We start from the raw sequence: 24,578 nt of genomic DNA, 5'->3' as shown, positions 1-24,578 counted from the left end.
CCATACCCACCATGGCCATGCCAACCCATCAACCGGGCAGAGAACCCCTTGCTAAAATTTTTGAAGCGCATCCCTGACTGTAACCAGACAACACACTGTTTATGTAGACATTGAAATTGTTGCTCTTTCTTTATATAGTAAAAATTTAAAAAAAATATTTGAGGAAAAAGAAGGGAGACATTGCACAAGTTCAGTTTAATTTGCCTGTGTTGGATTGTTGGGTACTGCAAGCAAAGCTAAACCACAAGCTTGCCTTGTTGTGCTCCCTTTTCCCTTAAGGCTTCCTTTCCAAATTCTACAGAACTAGAAATCAACACTTGCCTGTAAGCAATACATGTTTGGAGGCAGTTTATTGGTAAGCTCTTGTTTTAACAAAGTCTTAAAGTACCACAGAGATTTTCTAAGACAAAGATAATTTAAAAATTTTGGGCTGTGCCAATAAATATATGGGATGTTGTGTCTAAACTTGACACAGCACTGATACATCAGAATCATTCAGATGCATTGCATCACTTAAATTACATGCAGATGGCAGATTTGAAATCAAGGTACTAACTATTATGCCAATAACATATTTTACCATGTTGCTGTGTAGCTGCTGCAAATCAGCCAAATTTGATACTTTACGATATGAATGCTTGATAATTTTATGACACTTCAAACATCGATCATTCATTGTATAAACTTCTATACATCTCTTAATATATTCTTTTATGAATTCCATCTTGTAACCTGGACTTTGCCATATATAAATATAAATGAAAAAAATACAGGAATGGCTTACCATAGATTTTTCCCATGCAATATGATGTGATACCTTTGCTGTTGTCACTAAAGTGACCCTCTGCCTCTGGCATTCTCCAATATCATTAGTTACCTGATGTAGATGCCTGCTTGGTTTGACATCTACAGGATGACCTTGAGTATCCCTGCCTGAATTTGATGTGCATTCCCAACATTCTTCACTCATTCTTACTAGGACCTCCCCTCCACCCCCACCCCCCGCACAGTAAGGCACCACCACTTGGGGGGATGGACTATTTCTAAGTGATCCTTAATAGCTATAGATAGGCTGATGCTTACATTCAATTTTGTAGTTTCTGTGTGAGACAATATGCATGCTTACTTTCCTGTTTATTGCTAAAATCCAGATTTCTCAAGTCAATTGGTTTCTTCTAATCTATTTACCAATTGTATCTACTTATCAACATATTTCTTGGGAAGCTTCCTTTACTTTTTGTTTCTTTTAAAAAAAATTAAATCTCCAAATGGAAGGTATTTTCACTTTTGGATTCAATTTATTGGGCTTCGTATATACGAGTAAAACTGTATTTATTCATTCATTCTGCAAAATGGCTTTATAAATCACTTGTCTTTGTCTTGGGGAAGATAGCAGTCGCCTTAATTAATATTTGATTGATAATAGTAATAATACGATACACACCACTTTCATAGTTCGGAAGCTCTTCATAGAGCCTCCAAGACCCTCTTAGCTATTTTACATAGAATTGTTCTTAGGGAACTAAATCTGAGTGGTTTATATAAGGTCAAGTTATGAATTCAAAGCAGAAAGAAAGAACTAGAGATTTAATTTATAGTTCATTTTCCAGTCTTTGCCAGAAAATATTTTTTAAAATGTAGAATTGAAAAAAGCTATCTATGATATTGACTCAATCCTGAACTACTGCCATTTCAATGAATTAGTGATTCATAGAAGTACATAACTGTTTCAGTAAGAGTGGATGGATGGTGATCCGATAGTTAATGCGCCCATATATTTTGCTCATGTATTCCTAAGAAATAAAATCTTCAAGAACTTAAAACATGGATGACACCTCATATATTTTTCTCAGCAGCAAATTGGGAATTACAAGTAGTCCTTGATTTATAACCATTCAGCTACTGTTCACAATTGCAACTGGTCTTCTCACTTATGACCATTGCAACATCCCCAATCCCCACGGTCACGTGATCAGATTCAGTTGTTTGGGAACCAGCATGTATTCATGACAGTTGCAATGCCCTATAGTCATGTGATCACCATTTGTAGCCTTCCCAGCCAGCTTCCAACAAACAAAGTTCAATGGGGTAAGCCACATTTGCTTAACAATTGAATGATTCACTTAACAACTGCACAGATTGGCTTAACAACCGTGGCAAACAAGAGAGTAAATCAGGTATGATTCTCCTTAATCACTGCCTTGTTTGACAGTGGAAATTCTGGTCCCAATTTTGATCGTAAGTCAAGGACCATCTATACTTTCTTCTTCCGGGTTGATTGGTTGGTTTTTCTTCCCAAGCTTACAGAACTCCCAATGCTTTTAACTCACTAAGTTTCATTTTATCTTTGTAATATTCCGAAGAGAAAATTGTGACATCTTGTAATTCTTCAGGGTGCTTGATGTAGGTAAAAATATCATAAGTCCATTAGTCATAAAGGCAACTTCACAAACCCTTGTTTTTTTTAAACAAAGCAATTTAAAAATAGGAATTTATTTCCTTATTAAAGAATAGGATGTATCTCTAAATTCCAGTGTTATTAATAGTTTGGATGAGTTATGGGGTACAGTTTGAAGGCTGCATATGTCTTTAACTTATTACACCACCTGTAAAGTCTTAAAGGGAAAACAGGATTTTGACTGATTTTATAAAATTGGGAGTTTTGAAATTAAAATCTTTGAAGCGTTTCCAAATTCCCTTGCTGTAAAATATGCTATCTTTAATCTACTAATTAAATTACCTTTTTTCTTTAAATATATAATGAAGCTTTACCCACAATTAAATGAAGCATGTTTTCATGGGAAATGCCAGATCAAGTTACACAATAAAATACTAACATATTCATATGCATATTCATAAGAAATATCAAAGTGTTACATTTCTAATTCTATATTATGTATGAGGATCAACGGGATTATTTACCTAGTTTTTCTCTTGTAAGTATGTTGAGCAGTAGTTGAAATAGTTTGGCATTGTTTGAAAACAGTATTAAAAATATAACTCTATCTCTGCAATCTCTGATGAACAAATGGAAGCACCATTTGCGGCTGGTTGTCTGCGCAGCTGAAAGATTGATTATCTAATTTCCTGAGGGGAAAACAGGTTTTGTATGATGATAGAAGTCACCTGACATAATCAGCTTTAGGCTGTAAAGCTATATACCACCGTCTTCCTCTGGAAAACAGAGCTAATTTCCAATTTAATTCTTTCATTTTGTTTCTAGTACTATTTGTACAGATATTCCCATTTTGAAATTAAAATATATTTAAAGAAAAATGGTTTTATTCCAGATAAATAAAATTGTAAAATGTGCAAGGCACATTTCTTTTAAAATTTGGCTTGTAATTGTAATGTGTGATCTAAAGCCACGCAGGCTTTAACTTTTAGAATTCCCCCAGCCAGCACTTACAATTGGTGATTTTGCAATTCTTTGAAGTTATGACAGCCACGGCACAAGTGCTTTATGTCCTGTGAAGCATCCCCATGTGACCGTATGTCCGGCAGGTCTGCTTTATGATCAGGTGTGGCATTCCGCAGTCATATGTTCATAATTTGTGATGTTTTTTCCTGGTTTGTAACAACATTCACTTAACTACGATACCACTGCGTTTACTTAATGACTGCCGCAAAAAAGGTTGGAAAATTACTTCAGGTCACATGGTGCATTGACTTACAATCATAACACAACTGGAGTTCTGGTCCCAATTATGATTGTAGGCCGAGGACCGGGGTAAAATGCTTCCTGCTTTATCTGGCTCGTGGGAGCCGGTAGCACCGGCGGCAGGAGGCTCTGCCACACCCAAACCGGGATGTCATCACGTCCTGGTTTTGACCATCTGGGCATGCGCAGAAGGCTTTGTGCATGTGCAGATGATGGCACGCATGCAGACAACAGTGCATGGGCAAAGCGAACCAGTAGAAAGGTAAGTACATTTCACCCCCTGCCGAGGACTATCTATAGATTCTTTTGTATGGATGTATGCAAGTGTGACTGATGAAGGGTGGTTTTTACAGAGTACCTTAACTGATACCTAGTTAGGAAAGAGAACTTTAGTTGGCAGTTTTTAAAATATTTGTGAAATCTTGGTATTTTGGTGGTGCCAGTGAATAGGCATACTTGCAGTTTCCCTGTCATTATGCAGTACCATCCAGACATGATGTCAACCTCCCACAAACCACAGTAGAATCCAGCCAACTGCCAATACATCGTAGTCAGAAAACAAATCTCTTAATAAATTGAGCCAAAACAGACAATGAGTGAAATCATATATAGCCATCACATGGTCCAATTTTACTTATTTTGCAGATTAAAAATGCTGACTAAGCAGAAGGATACTTTCTAAATCCATTGTAGATTAATAATACAATCATGGAACAGGTTGCTCAAGAAAATGAGCTAAACCATAGAATTAAGGTCAGGTTATATACGTTTAACTTGTGGTTGAAAACTAAATAAAGTATAGGAAACTACAGATATATTATCTTCTATTGCACATGTATCCACCCAAACAAACATATCCATAGGCTGCTCATCCATTTCCGGCCGATTGGAAAACAGCAGATAACTTGTGAAGAGCATGGCTCATGTTATAAATAACCTCTGGAGAGTTCTTTATTGAGACTGTTTGTAAAAGGAATATATCTTTGCTTTAGTTTGGAAAGTTTAAAGAACCGTTCATTTGTGTGTATCAGAATTTCAAACCACAGACTGCTTTGATTATTGCCATCATCAAAGCAAAGAATAGCATGTGTAAATTTGTTGTAATTAATTCAAAACACACCTTCTCTCAACGTTACTAAGAAGGCTGACTCTTTCCTAACTTATGAGTGGACTTTGCCTCCTAGAAAACAGTGTGGTTGTATCCGTATAGTAATTAGAAGTCAGGCTTAATGAGATTATCTTTACTTTAAATATACTATGGTTTAAAGAGTCTTGACAGATAACAAAAATGATCAGGATAAGTGTCAGGAAGAAAGTTTGGTTTATATGAGCTTCAACCAGTGGGATGGGCCACCACATGAAGTGGTGAGTACTCCTTCGCTGAAGAACTTCAAATCTAGTTCATCTGTCAAAGATACTCTAGTGAATCCCACACTGATGTTCAACTGGATCTTCAAACTATGCATCTATGATTCTGTCTGTACACAATGATTAGAAAATTATAGAGCTTAACGTACCTTAATGTATTTCAATACGTTAACAAAACTACATCAGTTGGTACTATCATGGACCAAGTCCTTTTCCAAAACAGCCTTTCAAATATCTCTCTTGGTTTTTGTATTATTATCTATATGTATATATAAAAGCCAAATACCACTCACTCTATCATGAAATCTCCAGAACGGTAAAGCCTACAAATTTGAAATTTGGCACGTATGTTCCTCTTAGCTTTTAGGTGTTAACTAAGAAAGGATTTTTCGAAATGACCATCAGCTCATTAGTATTTCATATACGATATTATATTCACACACTCTGATGCTAAGGAGTTAGACGTTCTACTCCCCCTCCCCACCTGAAAGGAACTCTGTCCCAACTGCCAGTTGCCTTACATTAACACGCTCTGAATCTACTCCTTCACTAAACCGGGTGTGGGTGTGGCCAACGCATGACTCATCTGGCCTGCGGGCTGGGACATTCTACTCCCCCTCCCCTTCTGTTCCAACTGCCAGTTGCCTTGTTCTACATTAAATTTCAGGCTTTAGGTGTCAATGTATCACATCCGATCACATAGTTTCGTAGCGAATCACAGGTGTCCAGCTAATGTAACTATAGACAAGGAATTTAAAGGATAAAAGAGTTATTAGGTATACTGTTCTTAGTCATCTCCTGCAACAACTGCTATTCTAGGTCATTTTTTTAGAAATAAATTGAAAGGAATTTTCTATTTCTAATGTTTCAATTGAAACATTTATCACTTTAGTCTTAGGATCCCGCAACCTAAGATATAAATGCAAGCTATTAATAAATACTTTGTATTTATGCACATCTCATTCACATTTGCATAAAAGCCAATTCTTACATCTGTCGCTTAATTTAAAGTGGGATTTTTTTTTAAACAAGAAAGAACATATTTACATTACTGAATACCGAGATCAAGAATTTATCGTGGTGAATAGTTCCTCATACTCCTATGTCCAGCACTTGAAGAATTCATCATAAGGACTTTCAAGTGTACACTTATCTTTGGTGAATCATGCAATAAACGTCAAGAACTCAATAGTTCCATAAATAACATCACATCTGCCTGCAGAGGAGAAAGAAAAGAAAACTGGGAAATTGTGTTTTACTGAATATTCATTTGTATTAACACAAGAGATCATAGAGCAGTGATGGCGAACCTTTTCGGCACCAAGTGTCCAAACTGGAACATTGGAGCGCTGGAAACCCAAACACAAACTGGTCTTCGGGTTTCCAGCGCCTGCATGCGCACCAGCCAGCTGGTGTTTGGGTTTCCGGCACTCCGGCGCATGTGAAGACCAGGTGGCATGCTGGAAACGAGAAGAGCAGCTGGTGATGGCATACCTGCCCACAGAGAGGGTTCTGCGTGCCATAGGTTCGTTGTCACGGTCATAGAAGATCCAAAAAGGGGAATCTTTATAAACATTAAATAATTATAACTGGAAGTGGGGGAGGCATAGAAAAAAAACTACCTTTAAAAGCACAGTAGATTCACATGTCAAAGAACTAGCCTTGAATTGGCAAAGTTCAGAAGGTATTTCATCCGAGTTCCCATTTCATTGCCAGATACGTTTTTCATCTTGCAATTTTTTCTGTGTTGAGATCTGCTAGGTGTAGCAATGTAATATATTTTTGGTTACTTACAGTCTGAAGTTTTCTCTCTTAGATGCAACAAATTGATACAATATTTACTCATGTGAACTAGTAATATTGCTGGGGCTGTCCAGGTGCTTTTCTTGCCCTTGGGTGTTTTTTTGGGGGGGTGTCGAGTTAAGCCAGAAGTGGTCGGTCCTGTTGCAACCCAGGAGCTTATTTCAGAAGGTGCTGCCATCTTAGTTCCTCCCCTCCATATCTCCATAGCCATATATTAATTTTTATCTCTTGTATAGGTTTTCTTTTTAAGATTTTTGGTTTTTATGTTTACTTTTTTAAAATGTTTTTTTAACTTTGTGTATTTCATATTGTTTGGCTTTTAAAATTATTGTTTGTATTAATTGTTGACCCTTCTTACGCTGGTCTGTGATTGTAAAGAAGATTTGATTGATCATGTGAACCAGGCCTAAATCATGTCAGTTGTATGCACTGTAATTTTATGCATACTTACTTGAACCCTCATGAATGCAAAGGAATTTACTCAGAGGAAAACATGCACAGAATTGACTTGAAGATTTCTGAAACTTTACCGGATATTTCCCCCCTTAAAATACTTGGAATATACTTGTAATTTATAAGAAGTGGTGGCTGGGATTGGTTTTTCCATGAAACAATATGAGACAGTTCCTTAATAACATCTGTAGCTTTGAAGGTTGATTGATGACTTTGTTAATTTATATGAATGACATTTATGCACATGCAAAACTAGATAGTTTAAAATTCAGTACCTATTTTTCTCCCTTGAGTTTATCTCTCTATGAATACTGAAAAACCTAAATATATATTGCATCAGGAAAAGAAAATAGGTTTTTCTAGGTTTTTAAAGATCTTGGCTCATAGGGTGGAAAATCTCATTATGGGTGTAAATTCTTTTCCATCCCAAAACAAGCACATACAACATCCAGTGTTGTTAATGAGTTGGGAGGAGGGAAGGGAGCGAATGAGACATCAAAGGAAGAAAGCCTTTATGTTCAGTATTTGTTTTTCCTGTCGGCCATTAGTAGAAAGTGTTTTCCTATGTCAAAATACTGTTCTTTTTGTGGTGGCTTGCTCATAAATGTATTTATCTTTTTTTGTTTTGAGTGAAAGAGCCTTAAAATAACTGTCCCCAATTAGACACCCCTTAAATGTGTAGCCATTGAAATTCCTCAGATCCTGAGCTACAAGACTGCTGACTTTTGTAGTGCTATTCCGAATTGTGTAGCCTACAAACTCATAAAGTCAGGGCAGAAACGCTCTGTCCTTATTCACTGAACTCTTCCCTTTAGTTTGCAAATGTCGGAATTTTTTATAAACTCTATGACTTTACTTGTTGAATTTTTGCAGACCCTGGTGTTGATACTTAGTAAGAATCTGTACCTACAGCAAAAGAATTAACAAGAGATTTTCGATCACAGAATCAGCCAAATATCTGTGAATTCGGAGGCTTTCTCTTTATGTTAGAATATTGGGCTTAGAGTAGACCAATAGATTAAAAACGAGGGTTTTTGTTTAACTCTGGCAGCGTGCCTAATGAGACTGAACATAGCTGAACTGAAAGTGCACCCATGGTGTTTAAGCATCTCCTATAGACTACTGCTACTTGTTCTATTTTTTATTAAAGGCTGCAAAGAGGAAAAAACTAGACTCCTGTGAGCATAATCCTTTAAAATCATAGCTACTGGGGATTATTTATTTATTTATTTATTCTGCCCACCACATAACTTTGAAAAGAAAATATTCATTTAGCTTTTAAAAGTCAGTAGGAAACAGGTTTTCCTTAACCTTTAGCCACTTGAAACAGTAAATGAATACATACTACTGATGCATGCAATCTGGCATGGCTTTCATAATATGTAAATGTTCCTCCCACCCCTCTTAGTTATGCTTGCAATTTCTTATTGTTATTTTCTATGCCTAAAGGATATGTGCGTAACAAATAATAACTATGATGTTTACGTACGTAAGAAACAAGGGTTTATTCTTAAAAATAGATGTAAGGTTCAGACCGATATGTTATTTCAATCGCTTGGCACCAAATGAGAGGAGATAAGTAAAGTGCCCTAACATTTGGAAAGAAACATTTAGAATTTTGAAAACAAGTTATGGGCAGTCGGGCCACTGGAGGAAAAGGCTTACCAAATAACAAACTGGCAATAAGTATGCAAATATACAACTGAAACACATTTCTGACTGCCCTGAGTTGTATAACCATGCAATTAAAGTAAGCTCTGCTGTAAAAATAGCATCTTTTCATCACATTTTGTATACAATATCATGTCCAAATTGCCTATATTTATTGATAGTTGCTCTCTTTGCCTGACAAAGAAGGAGTTTGACATTTTAAATCATTTTTTAAAAGTTATTTAAAGGAAATATTGACTGACATACAGTGTGTGTACTCTATAATTAATTTATACATGGTGAGAGAGAAAGACCACACACACCTACCGTGTTTCCCCGAAAATAAGACCCTGTCTTATATTTTTTTGAACCCCGAAATAAGTGCTTGGCCTCACTTTTGCAGAAGTCTTATTATTTTGGGGCACATGGAGGAAACCAGAGGAAATGGCTGTGCATGCGTTTAAATATTTTCGTGGAGGGCTTATTTATGGGGGGGGCTTATTTTAGCACATACGCTCAAAAGCCCGACTGGGCTTATTATCAGGAGATGTCTTATTTTCAGGGAAACAGGGTAGTTGACGGCAACCATGTATAAATGTGAGTGTGAGCAGAGAACAGTGTAACAATTCGGAATTTAGTTCACAAGAGAAGAAAACTGTCATATGGAAATTGTTTGTATGGCTGGAGTCATTTTATTTCATTTTGCATCATCTTAGTTTCAGTAAGGATTGATTTTATATAGAATAATATTTCATGGGTATTTATTTGTAGTTTAATGTGTGGCTGCCATGTATTTTGAAAGCCAGGGAAGTCTACTGCCAACAGTTGCCAGTTCGTTCAGTACACACTCACATTATCCAGAATGCACCATTAGGAGGCGAATTAGCTTCAAACCCCATTTCATGAGTTTAATGCAATAACTCTGAGGTGGAAAGGATGAAGGAATAGAGGGAAAAGATGAAAGTCTAATATACTATTGCGTTTCCTCTAAAATAAGACCCTGTCTTATATTTTTTTAACCCTGAAATAAGCGCTTGGCCTTATTTTTGGGGAGGTCTTATTATTTTGGGTCACGTGGAACAAGATGGTGCTCCTCTTGATGTCTTACCTGATTTCCAGCTCTGTGTTTAAATATTTTTGGGGAGGGTTTATTTTCAGGGGAGGCTTATTTTAGCGCATGCGATTGGGCTTATTATCGGGGGATGTCTTATTTTCGGGGAAAGTAAAACAGGAAAAAATCATGAAATGTAGGCTTCTGCAGCAAACCAAGTTTGAAATATAAAGATGATTTCGAAATATAAAAGTTTATTTGGTATGTCTGTGGATGTGCACATTGCACCTGTTGGCAACCTCCTTATATCAAATTCAATTTTTACCAAATCACGTAATCACTGTTGTGCAATTCCAAGAAAATATTTCATTTCTTTAAGAATTGCTGACAAACGTACTATGCATGTTAATACATTTTTCAGTTGAGTACTGACTCATACTTCAGACTCCTATCCTAGCGGAAACAAGAAGCTAGAGTATGAACTATAGGCTGGCTAACCCATAATCTTTTGAAGGTGAGAATCATAAAGTGATGATTGTGCAAATTGCTCCATAATCTAATGAAAATTGGGAAGAGAAACATTTAAGCACTTCATCTAAGATTCCAAACCATTGTAGCCTGGCACTTTTTCAACCTGTGAAAAAACAATGCAAATTATTGTTTATTCTTTAATACCCATAAGTGTCTGCCATCTTCACTACTCTTCGCTAAGCTTGCTGGCATTCTGCTATAAACGTGGGGGAGAGGGCAGAGTCGTTTGGGGAAGATGTGCAGGAGAAAGAAGAAGGAGGGAAAGTGGGGAGGGAATGGCATTAACGGAAACCAGACGTGTGAAAACCAGACTAATCCAGTTGCCCTAGGATGACTGGCCTGGAAAAGAATGTGAAGCCATTTCAAGACGCGCCTGACATCAAAGCAGTTCTCAAAACATCGCCCTGGGATGCTATTGGACATTGACATTCTGGTCGAAGGGAGGGGGGACAAGGGAGGGAAAAACCATGTAAACTTGCATAGGAATACTCAGTTCTAGCCTTGCTTTTGCTACAACCACTAATCCTTAGTAAAAGAATCTATTACTTCAACAAACTGGAGTCGAGGGTCTTCCTTTCCTAGGGACTTAGCTGGCGCAAGCCTGACATTATGGGAGAGATATCATAATATATTCCATTATCTATATCCCATACCATTACTGGGATGCTCTTGTGCTTTGTTTCTACCCACTTGTTTACCATGCACTCTGAGGGGAACTTCAGTGAAATAACTAAATACGTGGACTGATTTGCATGAAAAAAGGAATTTTTCAGAGCTCCTGGGTGTTAAAGGACTTCAAGGTGAAAACTTTGAATTGCGCTCAAAAAGTTGGCCTATAATTAGTGAGGTTGTGAATCACTATAATCTGACTTAAACCATTTGATTCATTGAGTTGAGTAGGAGCACAGTGGCTCACGTGGTTAGGCGCTGGGTTGGAGGTTAGCAAACCTATGTTCGAGACTTGAGTGCTGCTTTGAGGTGGGTGAGCTCCCGTCCTTTGCTCCAGCTCCTTCTGGGGACATGAAAGGAGCCCCCAAATGGGCGTCCCCCAGGCAACAGTGATGTCAACGGCTAATGCTTTCAACCTGGAAGCACCTCAGTGCTTTTGCCACAAGTGAAATGTGATTGAGTTGACTTGGTTTGAATTCTTGATTGAATAAGTTGTGTTATCAAACCTATTCACTAAAAAATATGTGTGGTCATGCATACAACTCTATTAGATTATCCAATTCATATTAATTCAGTGGGTGGCTTAATGAAATCCATGGGATCTTCAAAAAAAAACCCAAAAACCTCTTGACTCATATTACATACAGATTGCATACATTTGAAAAACCTGTGCACAGAAAGTAAGCATTTGAGAAAGATTTATAGGAAACAAGAGTATACTTAGAAAAGCTTTGTACAATTGAGTGTGCTTAAGTGTTCCTCAACCAGTAGATGTTTCAGACTTGGGTATGGGAATCGAAATCTGTTGTTTGCAGGAATCCAGACTGAGGAAGGCTGTATTAGGATACATTGCATCCATACAGTTCATGCACTCATTAACTCAATAAGCATACATGTGCATATCTTAATCAAAAATCTATGCACAAGTACAGATCTTGAAGATAACTGACAATGATTATTGCATTTTTAAATAATGCTTCCCAGAACAATTGATAGAATGCACTAATACTTGAGGGTCTACCATTCTGATTTAAATCAGATTTTTCTCCTTATCTGCTGTTTGTGAGTTTGCCTTGTATTACCTGGCAAATGTCAAGCCCTTTATATGAAGCACTGCCAAGTTACATGATCATAGTCAATATAGCTGGGAGGAAATGAAAAACATTTTCATTGCCGTAGCCCAGGGGTCTGCAAACTTGGCTCTTTTAAGACTTGTGGACTTCAACTCCCAGAATACCTCAGCCAACAAAGCTGGCTGAGGAACTCTGGGAGTTGAAGTCCACAAGTCTTAAAAGAGCCAAGTATGCAGACCCCTGCCATAGCCTGATACCAAGAAACAGCCTTTGAAAAACTTTGCAAAAGTTTAATGTCTGTTAAGTATAACGGCAATGGCTATGGAAAGCTTATCTAAATGCAATGACTTGGTTTTAGATTAAACAAGTTAAATACCAAGAAATTGAGTATAATTTTTTTTATTACAGGTAGTCCTCAACTTACAGCAGTTCATATATAGTTATAACGGCACTGAAAGTAGTGACTTATGGCCATTTTTCACACTTACGACCATTGCAGCATCCCCATGGTCACGTGTTCAGATATTTGACAATTGATTCATATTTATGACGGTTGCAGTGTCCCGGGGTCACGTGATCCCCTTTTACAACTCTCTGACAAGCAAAATCAATGGGGAAGCCAGATTCATTTAACAACTGTGTGACTAATTTGATTCATTTAACAAATGTGGCAAAAAAACTCATAAAATGGGACAAAACTCACTTAACAAATTTCTCAGTTAGCAACATAAATTCTGGGCTCAATTGTGGTCATATGTCAAGGACTATCTGTTTTTTGGTAAATATTTGCCACAGACGGAAAATGTGTGTGCGCACACATATGCATGCTATTGAAAATATACCAGAATGGGATCATGGTAGACAGATAGTCCTTGTTTAGCAAGCACAATTGGGACTGGCAATTTGGTCATTAGGTGAATGGTCACTAAGTGAAAATGACTGTGCTTATGATCTTATTTCAATGGGTGGAAACTAATCAAGGAGAGAAGCAACTTAGAACTAAGGAGAAATTTCCTGACAGTGAGAACAATTAACCGGTGGAACAACTTGCCACCAGAAGTTGTAAATGCTCCAACACTGGAAGTTTTTAAGAAGAGATTTGTCTGAAATGGGATAGGATTTCCTGCCTCGTATAATCCCGGGACACTTCAACTGTTATTAATATGAACCAGTTGCCAAGCAGCTGAATTTTGATCATGTGTCGTGGGGATGCTGCAGTGGACTTGTGAAAAACGTTCATATGTCACTTTTTTCGGTGCTGTTGTAACTTTGACCAGTCATTAAACGAATTGTTGTTAGTTGAGGACTATCTGTACTACCCTCACTTTCTAGCAGTCATGGTTATTGTGGCTTCTGAGAGGTGCAGTCCTGAGCTTAAAGAGCACCAGTAGCCTTGGCTGACAGGTTGTCCATCCCTAGCTAAAAGGTAAATGTAAAGGTTCCCCTCACACATATGTGCTAGTTTTTCCCGACTCTAGGGGGCGGTGCTCATCTCCATTTCAAAGCCAAAGAGCCAGCGCTGTCCGAAGACATCTTTGTGGTCATGTGGCCGGCATGACTAAATGCCAAAAGCGCATGGAACGCTGTTACCTTCCCACCAAAGGTGGTCCCTATTTTTCTACTTCCATTTATTACGTGCTTTCGAACTGCTAGGTTGGCAGAAGCTGGGACAAGTAACAGGAGCTCACCCTGTTGTGCAGCACTAGGGATTCGAACCGCTGAACTGCCGACCTTTCAATCGAAAAGCTCAGAGTCTTAGCCACTGAGCCAACAGGTCCCTATCTTACAGTGAGGCAAATATTGTACAATGCTGGTGCTTGAAATACTTTTGAGTTTCAGTTTTTAAAATGTTCACATTTATTTTGAAGCCCAACATAGGCCAACTTGGCATTCCACATGGGCCTTCGGGGGAGAAGGTGGCTGTAGTAACCGTGGACGACTGTGATACCGCAGTGGCTGTACGCTTTGGAAGTCTGATTGGAAACTACTCCTGCGCTGCTCAGGGAACACAGTCCGGCTCCAAAAAGTAAGATGTTGATTTTTTTTATGACATGAATATGTAGTAGAATTAATCCGGCTGACAGAGACTTTGCTACTTTTTCTTAGGTATGCTTGGAATTGATTATTGTCAGATGTAAAGTCGTTTTCATATCTGTTTGAATTCAATTAAATTTTACACGTTTGTGCATTAAGGACAAAATGGTTGAGTTTGGAGAACCATCATATAGACATCTTTGCTAAATTGCCCCTCCTTGTGGCAAGTTACCTATTGCTGCAGATGTTCCTATTTTTTAAGCATCTTTTAATAGGATGGAAAAAGTCAACGTGAAGAAGAGGATGAAAAGTAAGTAAAGACAAGTAAAGGCACTTCCCTTCAAAAATGTTCACTCAGGGGAAGAAGGAGAAAGTGTCAAAGAGAAGGAAAGACAAATGGAGGAGGAAAAAAAATTGATCAGTTTTCCTCTATGGTCTTTAATCACATTGAACTAAAGAGCTAAAATCCTGAATCCTAAGATTTGCATTAGAATAAATTGATATATTTCAGTTATCGTATTTTTCAGAGTATAAGACACACTTCTCCCCCCCCTCCAAAAAAATGGGGGGGAAAGTCTGTGCGTCTTATACAGCGAATATTGCAGTGGGGGGAGGGGGTTGGTTGGTGCGGTGCCAGTCAGCTGCTCTAGAACATGCTGTGGCGAATGGGTGGTAGCAAATGGGTTGTAGTAAATGGGCCAGATGAATATTGGATGGATGCTGGGAGGCAGTGGCAGATTTCTTCTTCTTCTTCTTCTTCTTCTTCTTCTTCTTCTTCTTCTTCTTCTTCTTCTTCTTCTTCTTCTTCTTCTTCTTCTTCTTCTTCTTCTTCTTCTTCTTCTTCTTCTTTTTCTTCTTTTTCTTCTTTTTCTTCTTCTTCTTATTATTTATTCAATTTTTATACCGCCCTTCTCCCGAAGGACTCAGGGTGGTGTACAGCCAAGATAAAACAAACAGTGCAATATACAATTTAAAATACGAATTAAAAAACTTATTACATAATTGGCCTAAAACTTTGGAACATATAAAACTAAAACCCATTAAAATTAATAATAAAAATTTAAAACCAATAAAATTTAAGCCAGCCCCGCACGAATAAATAAATGTGTTTTCAATTCGCGGCGGAAGGTCCGAAGGTCAGGTATTTGGCGTAAACCCGGGGGAAGCTCGTTCCAGAGGGTAGGAGCCCCCACAGAGAAGGATCTTCCCCTGGGGGCCGCCAGCCGACATTGCTTGGCGGACAGCACCCTGAGAAGTCCCGCTCTGTGTGAGCGTACGGGTCGGTGGGAGGCATGAGGTAACAGCAGGAGGTCCCATAAGTACACAGACCCTAAGCCATGGAGCTATTCCCCCCCCTCAAAAAAACTAGGTGCGTTTTATAGTCCAGAGCGTCTTATAGTCTGAAAATTACAGTAATTGGAAAAAATACTTGAAAATGTTTGTGTCATTGAGGGCTTTTAATGAATTAATCCTGCTTGGAATATTTTCAACTTAGTTTTGGATAGGTTTCTCAGGTTAAATCTACATTTACAAGTCAATGTAAGTTTGAATAAATGCAGCATCTTGATTATGTAAATTTTTTTTTTTTGGTTTTGCTATGTCTGTTGATTTGAAAATGCAAAGGAGTGCATAATGAAACTATTAGGATAAAATTTAAATGTTGGATTTACATATTCCTTCGTAATCATAAAATGTATTGGGCAACATCATCTCTCTAAGTATTTATGTTACAAAGGCTTGCTATAAATGTTATCTATACATCAAGTTTCTTCTCCAGTAACAACCTGATATATAAGAATTACAATGCTTTGTAACTGTAATTCTAAAAGCTTGAAAAAATGTTTTTACCATTTGTGGCAAAACCTTTTTATTGGTTTAAAAAAAGAAAAAAAAACACCTTAAAATAGTTGACTGTTGGCTGTAAGTAACATTTATATCACTTTAATACGATCTATTAGAGATAGTCCTCATTTACCAACCACAGTTGAGACTGGCACCTCTGTCACTAAGTGAAAAATCATGTGATTATGCTGGATCGACAGCATCACTTCTACTTCTGTTGTTAAGTGAACCAGGGTCATTAAGCGAAATATCACATGACTGCAACTTGTGGCAGCAGGGATTCATCTGGGTTTTTTTTCCCCAACTGTCATAATTTTTAATAGTTCCTAAACAAAGCTTTTGGTAAACAAGGACTACTTGTGCTATTTCGTTTCAATGCCATGACAAAATAAAAGATTGCATTACCTATCTGAGTCAAAAACCACTTTATTTCTGATTTCTTTAGGTCGTTGGATTTAACTGGCCCTCTGCTGCTCGGCGGTGTTCCCAATTTACCTGAAGATTTTCCTGTACATAACAGGCAGTTTGTTGGTTGCATGAGGAATCTATCCATTGACAGCAAGCCCATTGATATGGCCAGTTACATAGCCAATAATGGCACGCTTGCAGGTATAACTTCTTCAATAATAAAACTGGAAAAAATACTTTAGGTTCTCTGAAAATTATACACACAAAGAACTGTGCTTTCATCAGAAAATGTAAAAAGAAGGAACTAGGGATGTATCCATGGGCTAATTTCTCAAATTTACTAATTACATTGTGTATACAGGTGATCCTCATTTAGCAACCATATTTGGGATTCAGTCATTAAGCAAAGTGTTGGCTGAGTCAAAAAGTGTGTTACAATCTTACTTCAGCTTTCCTTTGCTTTACAAACCTCAAAGATTATAAATGCAAAGATTGGTCATGAAGTAACCTTTTCATTACCAGTGTAACGATGAAGGAAAACTGCTAAACAAGCAGTTGTTAAACAACTTTACCTATATAAGAGAATATCTTTCTATTTAAGATAACATTCTATGAAAACCGTTTCTGCACAGATTTTATTCTGAAACATATTTCTTGGTAGCCTAGGTCCCGGATACATGTACTAACCACATAGGGGAAATGAAAACAGTTGAGTATCAAAATCTTTAGCCTTTGTTTTACCATAATATTCTAGTTTTCAATGCTTCCCCTTCACAAAAGAGAACTGTTGAGGATGGATATCACCTGGGGTGAAATGCTACCAGTTCGCTCCGGTTCGGACGAACTGGTAGTAAAAAATACTTTAAAAAGGTTAAAAAAAAAGGTTCCAACGATCACGCGGCACAGCTGTGAATAGGTAGTAAAATAATGCTTTAAAAAAGGTTCTGATGATCACAGCTGTGCCGTGCGATCGTTGGAACCTTTTTTTTTCTTTTTTTCTTCTTCTTTATCGGTTTGGGAGAATAGGTATTAAAAAATGCTTTTAAAAAGTTTTTAAAAAAAGGTTCCGACAATCGCATGGCACAGCTGTGATCATCAGAATCTTTTTTTTACTTTTTAAAGCATTTTTTTTACTATTCTCCTGAACCGGTAGTAAAAAAAAAGGCTTTAAAAAAGTTTTTAAAAAAAAGTTGGCCACGCCCACCCAGTCACATGACCAGTACAACCACCAAGCCATGCCCCCCAAAGAACCGGTAGCAACAAATTTTACATTTCACCACTGGATATCACAGTATGAAGTACGATAAGGATTGTGAACTGCTTTCTAGAAAATTAAGTTGCAGCTGTTCAAAAGCATGACACTGATCTAGAGCAGAAGTCTCCAACCTTGGTCCCTTTAAGACTTGTGGACTTCAACTCCCAGAGTCCCTCAGCCAGCAAAGAGTTGAAGTCCACAAGTCTTAAAGGGACCAAGGTTGGAGACCGCTGATCTAGAGCACAGCTTGTTACAGCTTGAAAGTATGATTACTGAATGACTTGAGGACAAAACTTTTTTTTTTTTTTTTGAATTGCAGGTTGCTTAGCTCAGAAGAATTATTGCACAACAAACTGGTGTCAGAACGGTGGTACCTGTGTGAGCAAATGGAATACTTACAGTTGTGACTGCCCCCTGCGATATGGGGGGAAAAACTGTGAGCAAGGTAAACAATGGATCCTGCTTTTGATTGAGTACGTGAAATATTCCATTGTGTGTGAACAAATTTTAGTTATTATACAGTGCAATAGCCTTATTTATTAAATGTATTATAAACCCTGCCTTCACCCTCTTAAAGCTGGCATTAGCAGGAATCTAATAACCTACTGCACCTTTGTTAGTTCGGTGTCTTCCTAATATTTTGGAACTATAATTCCCAGTATTATTTCCATGCTAGTTGGGAATTCTACCCTATTTTCCCCAAAATAAGACCTCCCTGGATAATAAGCCCAATTGGGCTTTTGAGCGCACGCGCTAAAATAAGCCCTCCCTGAAACTAAGCCCCCCCCCAAATATTTAAACGCATGCACCCACTGCCATATCCTCTGGTTGGGTTAGGGAGACAGAGCTGGAAATCAGGTAAGATGGCAAGAAGAGCCCCATCTTGTTCCATGTACCCCAAAATAATAACGACCTCTCCCAAAATAAGGCCAAGCGCTTATTATGGGGTTCAAAAAAATATAAGAGGAAACACAGTTGGAGTTACATATCTGAAGGGTATTAGGTTGGGGAAGTTTGGCTCATAGCATCTCTGAATGGCAAGCCAGGCCCATTATCCCTACTATATGGCAAGTCATTCCAAGCACAAAAAATCAGTCTTCAGTTTTTAAGCGAAAATGCTTCAGTTTAATATCCCTGTCCCATTTAGTTCAATTGAATAATACCGTTAGTTAATAATGCTGTCTTAATTAAGACTAACCTTTTTTTTAAATAGTCACTGGGGCAGGAAATCACTCAGACATAAAAGAATTCATTGAAATAATGACTTTCTTTAGTCACTTGTATAGTGCATTCAGAAAGTATTTAGATCTCCTTTACTTTTGTTATTTTTGTGATGCTGCACAGTGGTTGAAAATCACTTTTTTTTCTCATTAATCTACACTCAGTGCCCCATAATGACAAAGTGAAAACAGAATTTTAGAAATGTCTGTAAATTTATTAAAAACAAAAAAAAAACCTGAAATATCACATTGGCATAAGTAGTCAGATCTTTCACTCACTACTTTGTTGAAACATCTTTGGCAACAATTACAGCCTCAGGTCTTTTGGGGCAGAGGTCTCCAACTTTGGCAACTTTAAGACTTGTGGACTTCAACTCCCAGAATTCTGGCTGAGGAACTCTGGGAGTTGAAGTCCACAAGTCTTAAAGATGCCAAGGTTGAAGACCCCTATTTTTGGGGTATGATGGAACAAGCTTTGCACACCTGGATTGGGGGATTGTCATTATGGGGTACTGAGTGTAGATTAATGTGGGGAAAAATGAATTTCAACAAGTGTAGAATCAGGCTGCAGCATAACCTAATTGACAAAAGTGAAGGGGGTCTGAATACTTCCTGAATGCACAGTATATATTAACTGGAGAACAACATCCTCATTCATACCCTTCATTGCGATTCTTTGGTTCCCATTTGGCAGCCTCAGTCTTCAGGATTTTTTTTATTTTCATTTGTTCCCAGGTTGGGAATCTGTATTCTGTACTACATCTATGAATCTTTAGCAGATGGCAATGAATGTGAGAGTGTATTTTAAAGTTCATACACACAGAAGATGCTGGCTAGGTTCCTTGAATTTCAGTGTGTCCTTTCCCGCCAGAGTATACTTCCTAGATAATACTGTACTGTACAGCCAACTCTCTCGTGTTGCAGGAGAAAAAATCAGCAATAAGAACAACCTGTAAATATATATTTAGAGTGAGAATATCAGCTTTCCACCAATCTTTCTGAGTTGCCTCCATACTGGCTTTAAAAAGCAGAAGTTTCAAAATATGAAGTATTTCTAAATATTAAGAGGTGGTACAGTGGCTAGAGTGCATTACTGCAGACTACTTCTGCTGATCACCGGCTGCCAGCAGTTTGGCAGATCGAATCTCACCAGGCTCAAGGTTGGCTCAGCCTTCCATCCTTCCGAAGTCGGTAAAATGAGGAGCCAGATTGTTGGGGGCAATAGGCTGTTTCTGTAAACCGCTTAGAGAGGGCTGTAAAGCACTATCAAGCGGTATATAAGTCTAAGTGCTATTGCTATTACACAGTACTTATGCAAACTCCATCTACTTGATGACATTTGGGTACCGTAAGGAACAGTGCTCTGAGCACTTGAGCTATCTATTCATAATCTACTAAGTGCATTTAAGAATATAAACGTGAATGCTTTATGCTTCCAAGAAAAGGTGAAAATTAGATTGATGAACTGTCTTTCAGAAAACAATGAATGAATGATTCTCCCAGTATTGCTAATTTGCCTTAATAAGATCCCAAAGAATTATTACTGTGAACAATACTTACGTTCTGCTGTCATATCTGTTACAACAGTCAAAATGCTGTACTATGTTTAGGGGATTGGGTCTTTTTCATGGTTTTCTTTCAGCTGATGCAAAATCATTTTGAATCATTAAGCCATTGTTACTTCTTATTAAAGCTTCTTGTAATAAACTTTGATAGCATGTTAATCTCTAATCACGATTCAAGTCAGAATTTATGTGATGCATGTTGCAAGCTCTTGCTTCCATTGTGTGATAGAAATTCAGCTAAAGCAAATTCTTAACACAGTCCTTCAGTATAGCATAACTGTTTTTCTACAGAAATCTACCTTCAAAAATTCATACTATTATCAAGTGTAGGTACATAAATAGGTAAGATCAATTACTTATTACTTGTAAGATAGATAGGTGGAGCAGAATGTGCATAAAGGGAAATAAGTAATGTCAATAAAGGACAATTTTTAACAAATGACCAAATTGAACGAGAAGTAAAAGCACTGAGGGCAATTGCACATTAGGGAACAAAATATATTCATAGGATCAGAGTACTTGCTGCCTGGGGCATAGGTGACACAGCAGCCACAAATTTGAGCTTGTCAGATCCTTTATAAATGTGTTATTTTGCTGCCCCTTGGGGGCCATAAAAATAACAGTCAGATTCTTAATAGACAGTAATAAATAGCATCCATCCTTGCTATTACCAGGGCCTAGAAATTGTCAGAACCGCATTCCTACATACATTTTTAAACATTATACTGGATTTTGTTACCTTTTATAAATTCATAACTAAGCTCAATGCCTTTTTATAACTTACAGCTGAGAATAACATGCTTGTTATTCAATATATGGTATTGCTCCAATGGGCAGAAACTTTACAGATGAGCTGTACACAGTAAATATTACGTTCTGTTTGGTGAAATGTATAAATTCTGATACGTTATGAAATATTTGTGTAGCATAAATAGTAGTCTCAGTGTTGCCAAGCAGAGAAGTATGGTTCCTGTGGCAGAAGTCTCCAATTTTTCTGGGCTTTATGTGGGCAATGGGGTATTATCTAGATATTTTTTTCTATAGAATCTATAGTCCTTTGCTATCAGTATCTAGAGAATCTCTTTTAATTTTGCTGCTTCTAAATTAAATTGTGAAGGTTCTTCGCTTTTGTTTGGTATTATTGTCTACAAAATCAAGAGGCCACGGATTTTTCTGAAGAAACATGTTTCTACGTGTAAAGATAATTTTGCTATCTAGAAACACCCTAAGATAAAGCCACTGCTTATATGTGCTTCTTAGTTATACAGAGATTCAAAAACGTTACTATGAAAGCTTAACTGTGGGAACATTGGAATCTATCCAGTAATAAGCCCATTTTCATCTACTGCTCTACAGGAGATATTTCCTGTGCCAGCAGCGGGCACAAAATGTGTTTGGGATCCACAAGCAGATTGAGAAATTTGGAGATTTCAGATTCTCAGTTGTTTAAAAATAGCAATAGAAAAAAAAATAAACCCAACATAAAATTATATAAAAGAAATTTTTTAAAAAGCTTGAGATAAACCAAAGCAAGTATTCCCCTGAAAAGGCTATCAGAGAGCTCTTTTTTTCTTATTTACTTTTTTCATTAGACTTGTTAATAATATTTGGATTTATGCCATACGCTAAATAAATAAAGAAAATTGAATTTCTAATGAAAAGGAAGGGAGATCCCAGAAGCTGAAAGTCTCCTGACCTTATTTATTGTTTACTGGTACCATGCGGTATTCATTTTTGGCATAATTTAAGAATTTCCCCTCATTCTAAAATATTTGCTTGAGTAATCCTGCTTTGTCTCCTCTTTGCCTTGTGTTATAGCAATGCCTTTTCCTCAGCGTTTCACTGGGGAAAGCATCATCACCTGGAATAACCTTGATATCACTATTTCTATACCATGGTACATTGGCCTCATGTTTAGAACTCGCAAGGTGAATGGTGTGTTAATGCAAGCCGTTGCAGGAGTATCGTCTAAGATTAATATACAGGTATGTTCGCTTATCAACTCAAACACAACAAGGGAATGTCATTAGATAACAAATGGCAAACGGTAAAACGTCATTGCTGAGCCATGAAGACAATTCAACAGTACAGTCTTATGCATAGTTCATTTACAGCCAGCTCCGGGATGTAGGTAAAAGCAAAGCAGATTGAACAAATCTGAAGTTGGCCATCCTTGAAGTTGCAGAATATCACAAAACTGTAGAGTTCACTCACCATATAATCAGAGCAGTCTGAAATAGGGATTGAGAAGAGTGAAATACTAGCTTTTCAGTTCCTTCCCCCTTTGTTTTAGCAGAAGGAAAAATACCTTGGCCAAATCAAGACTGTTTTAACTATTAATCAACGCATATAGAACTAGAAGAGTGGACAGTCTTTAATTGAGAGTTGTCACTCATAGTGGACCTAATACTGAATATAGGTAGAATATTGGTCTACATATTAATTATCCGCTGAAGAATAAACAATAAAGCTGTCTTAAAATATATCCTGTATGTTATAATCATTTTCCAAGAATTGCATATATATTTTGATCAGTAGTGGGTTTCAATTTTTTTTACTACCGATTCTGTGGGCGTGGCATGGCTTGGTGGGTGTGGCTTGGTGGGGCATGGCTTGGTGGGCATGGCTTGGTGGGCATGGCAGGGGAAGGATACTGTAAAATCTCCATTCCTTCCCCACTCCAGGGGATGGTTACTGCAAAATCCCCATTTCCTCCCCGATCAGCTGAGACTTGGGAGGCAGAGAATAGATGGGGGCGGGGCCAATCAGAATTTTTACTACCGGTTCTCCGAACTACTCAAAATTTCCGCTACCGGTTCTCCAGAACTGGTCAGAACCTGCTGAAACCCACCTCTGATTTTGATGTATATACAGCATTTTCCCAGCAATTTAAGGTTGTTGTTTTTTTCATCAACTAAAGTTATGTTTCAACAGATACTGAATAAATATGTGGTATTTGAAGTCTATGATGGACAGAATCAGGTGGCCAGTTTGAAGATGAGCCAGGTGCGGATCAATGATGGCGAATGGCATCATTTGCTAATAGAGTTGAAGAGCGCAAAAGATGGCAAAGACATCAAGTATCTTGCAGTTGTGTCCTTGGATTATGGCATGTATCAGGTAAGATGACAGCCATAACCTTTCATTATCAAAATGAGACAGGAATGGCTAGAATAGGTGTCAGCATGCCAGACCGAAGTAATTTCTCACTGCTTCTATCAAAGATTCAGAAATATATTTTTCTTTAACAGTTGTGTTATAATCTGCCAGCTATCATATAATACATGATAATATAATCTTAACCTGCTATCATTCAGGCCTGCATATTGAACACAAGTACATTTGCAGCTGGTGAAAAGCCCGGAGGAAACAGATTATTTAGACCTGTTTCAATCAGATTTCAGACTAGGATTTAATTCTAAAATTTTTTTGATTGTAGTTATAGATGACTTGTGGTAGAACCAGGATGTCTGGTGGTGCATCAATCCTTGTGCTCCTCAACATCAGTTTTGATATTAATATTTTTCTGTCCTGGCCCTGGGCTGAGGATCAAAGGATCATTTTTTATGGTTCTGTTCCTTTCTCTGAGGTCATTTCTGATTGGTTGGTGGGCAGAGGGTGCTTCCTTCCTTTGTGGGATGTTTCAAGGTTCTACTTCCTCTTCCTTTTCGGCATCTATATAAAATCACAGGACGAGGTCATCCGCCAGTTTGTGGTGCAGTGTCAGCAATATGCTGATGATACCAAGTTATATCTTTCAACCCCAGTGTGCCAAGGGAGGTTGGCATGATTCTACCCCAGTGCTGGAGGTTGTGAGGGTTTGGATAGGGAAGAATTATCACTTGATTCAATCCTAACAACATTGAGTAGCTGTAGGTATTCAACCCCAATGTGCCAAGGGAGGCTGGTAAGATTCTGCCCCAGTGCTGAGGTTGTGAGAAATTGAATAGGGAAGAATTATCTCTTGACTCAATCCTACCAATACTGAGTAGCTG

The 24,578-nt window shown here is 37.8% G+C and overlaps 1 protein-coding gene across 3 annotated transcripts in view; it reads left to right on the top strand.

The window, feature by feature from the left end:
- Positions 1–24,578, top strand: part of CELSR1 (cadherin EGF LAG seven-pass G-type receptor 1) — a 187,637-nt gene that overhangs the window by 95,167 nt on the left and 67,892 nt on the right. For all 3 annotated transcript variants that reach the window (XM_058191494.1, XM_058191496.1, XM_058191493.1), the window contains exons 6-10: positions 14,128–14,285; positions 16,581–16,744; positions 18,118–18,243; positions 22,402–22,568; positions 23,518–23,703. In XM_058191494.1, coding sequence (XP_058047477.1) covers positions 14,128–14,285; positions 16,581–16,744; positions 18,118–18,243; positions 22,402–22,568; positions 23,518–23,703 — 801 coding nt within the window. The remainder of the gene's footprint in view (positions 1–14,127; positions 14,286–16,580; positions 16,745–18,117; positions 18,244–22,401; positions 22,569–23,517; positions 23,704–24,578) is intronic.

Source organism: Ahaetulla prasina, chromosome 7, assembly GCF_028640845.1.
Source record: "Ahaetulla prasina isolate Xishuangbanna chromosome 7, ASM2864084v1, whole genome shotgun sequence".
Lineage (NCBI taxonomy): Eukaryota > Metazoa > Chordata > Lepidosauria > Squamata > Colubridae > Ahaetulla > Ahaetulla prasina.
Note: the sequence above shows the minus strand (reverse complement) of the source record. Positions and strands in the feature narration are given on the sequence as shown.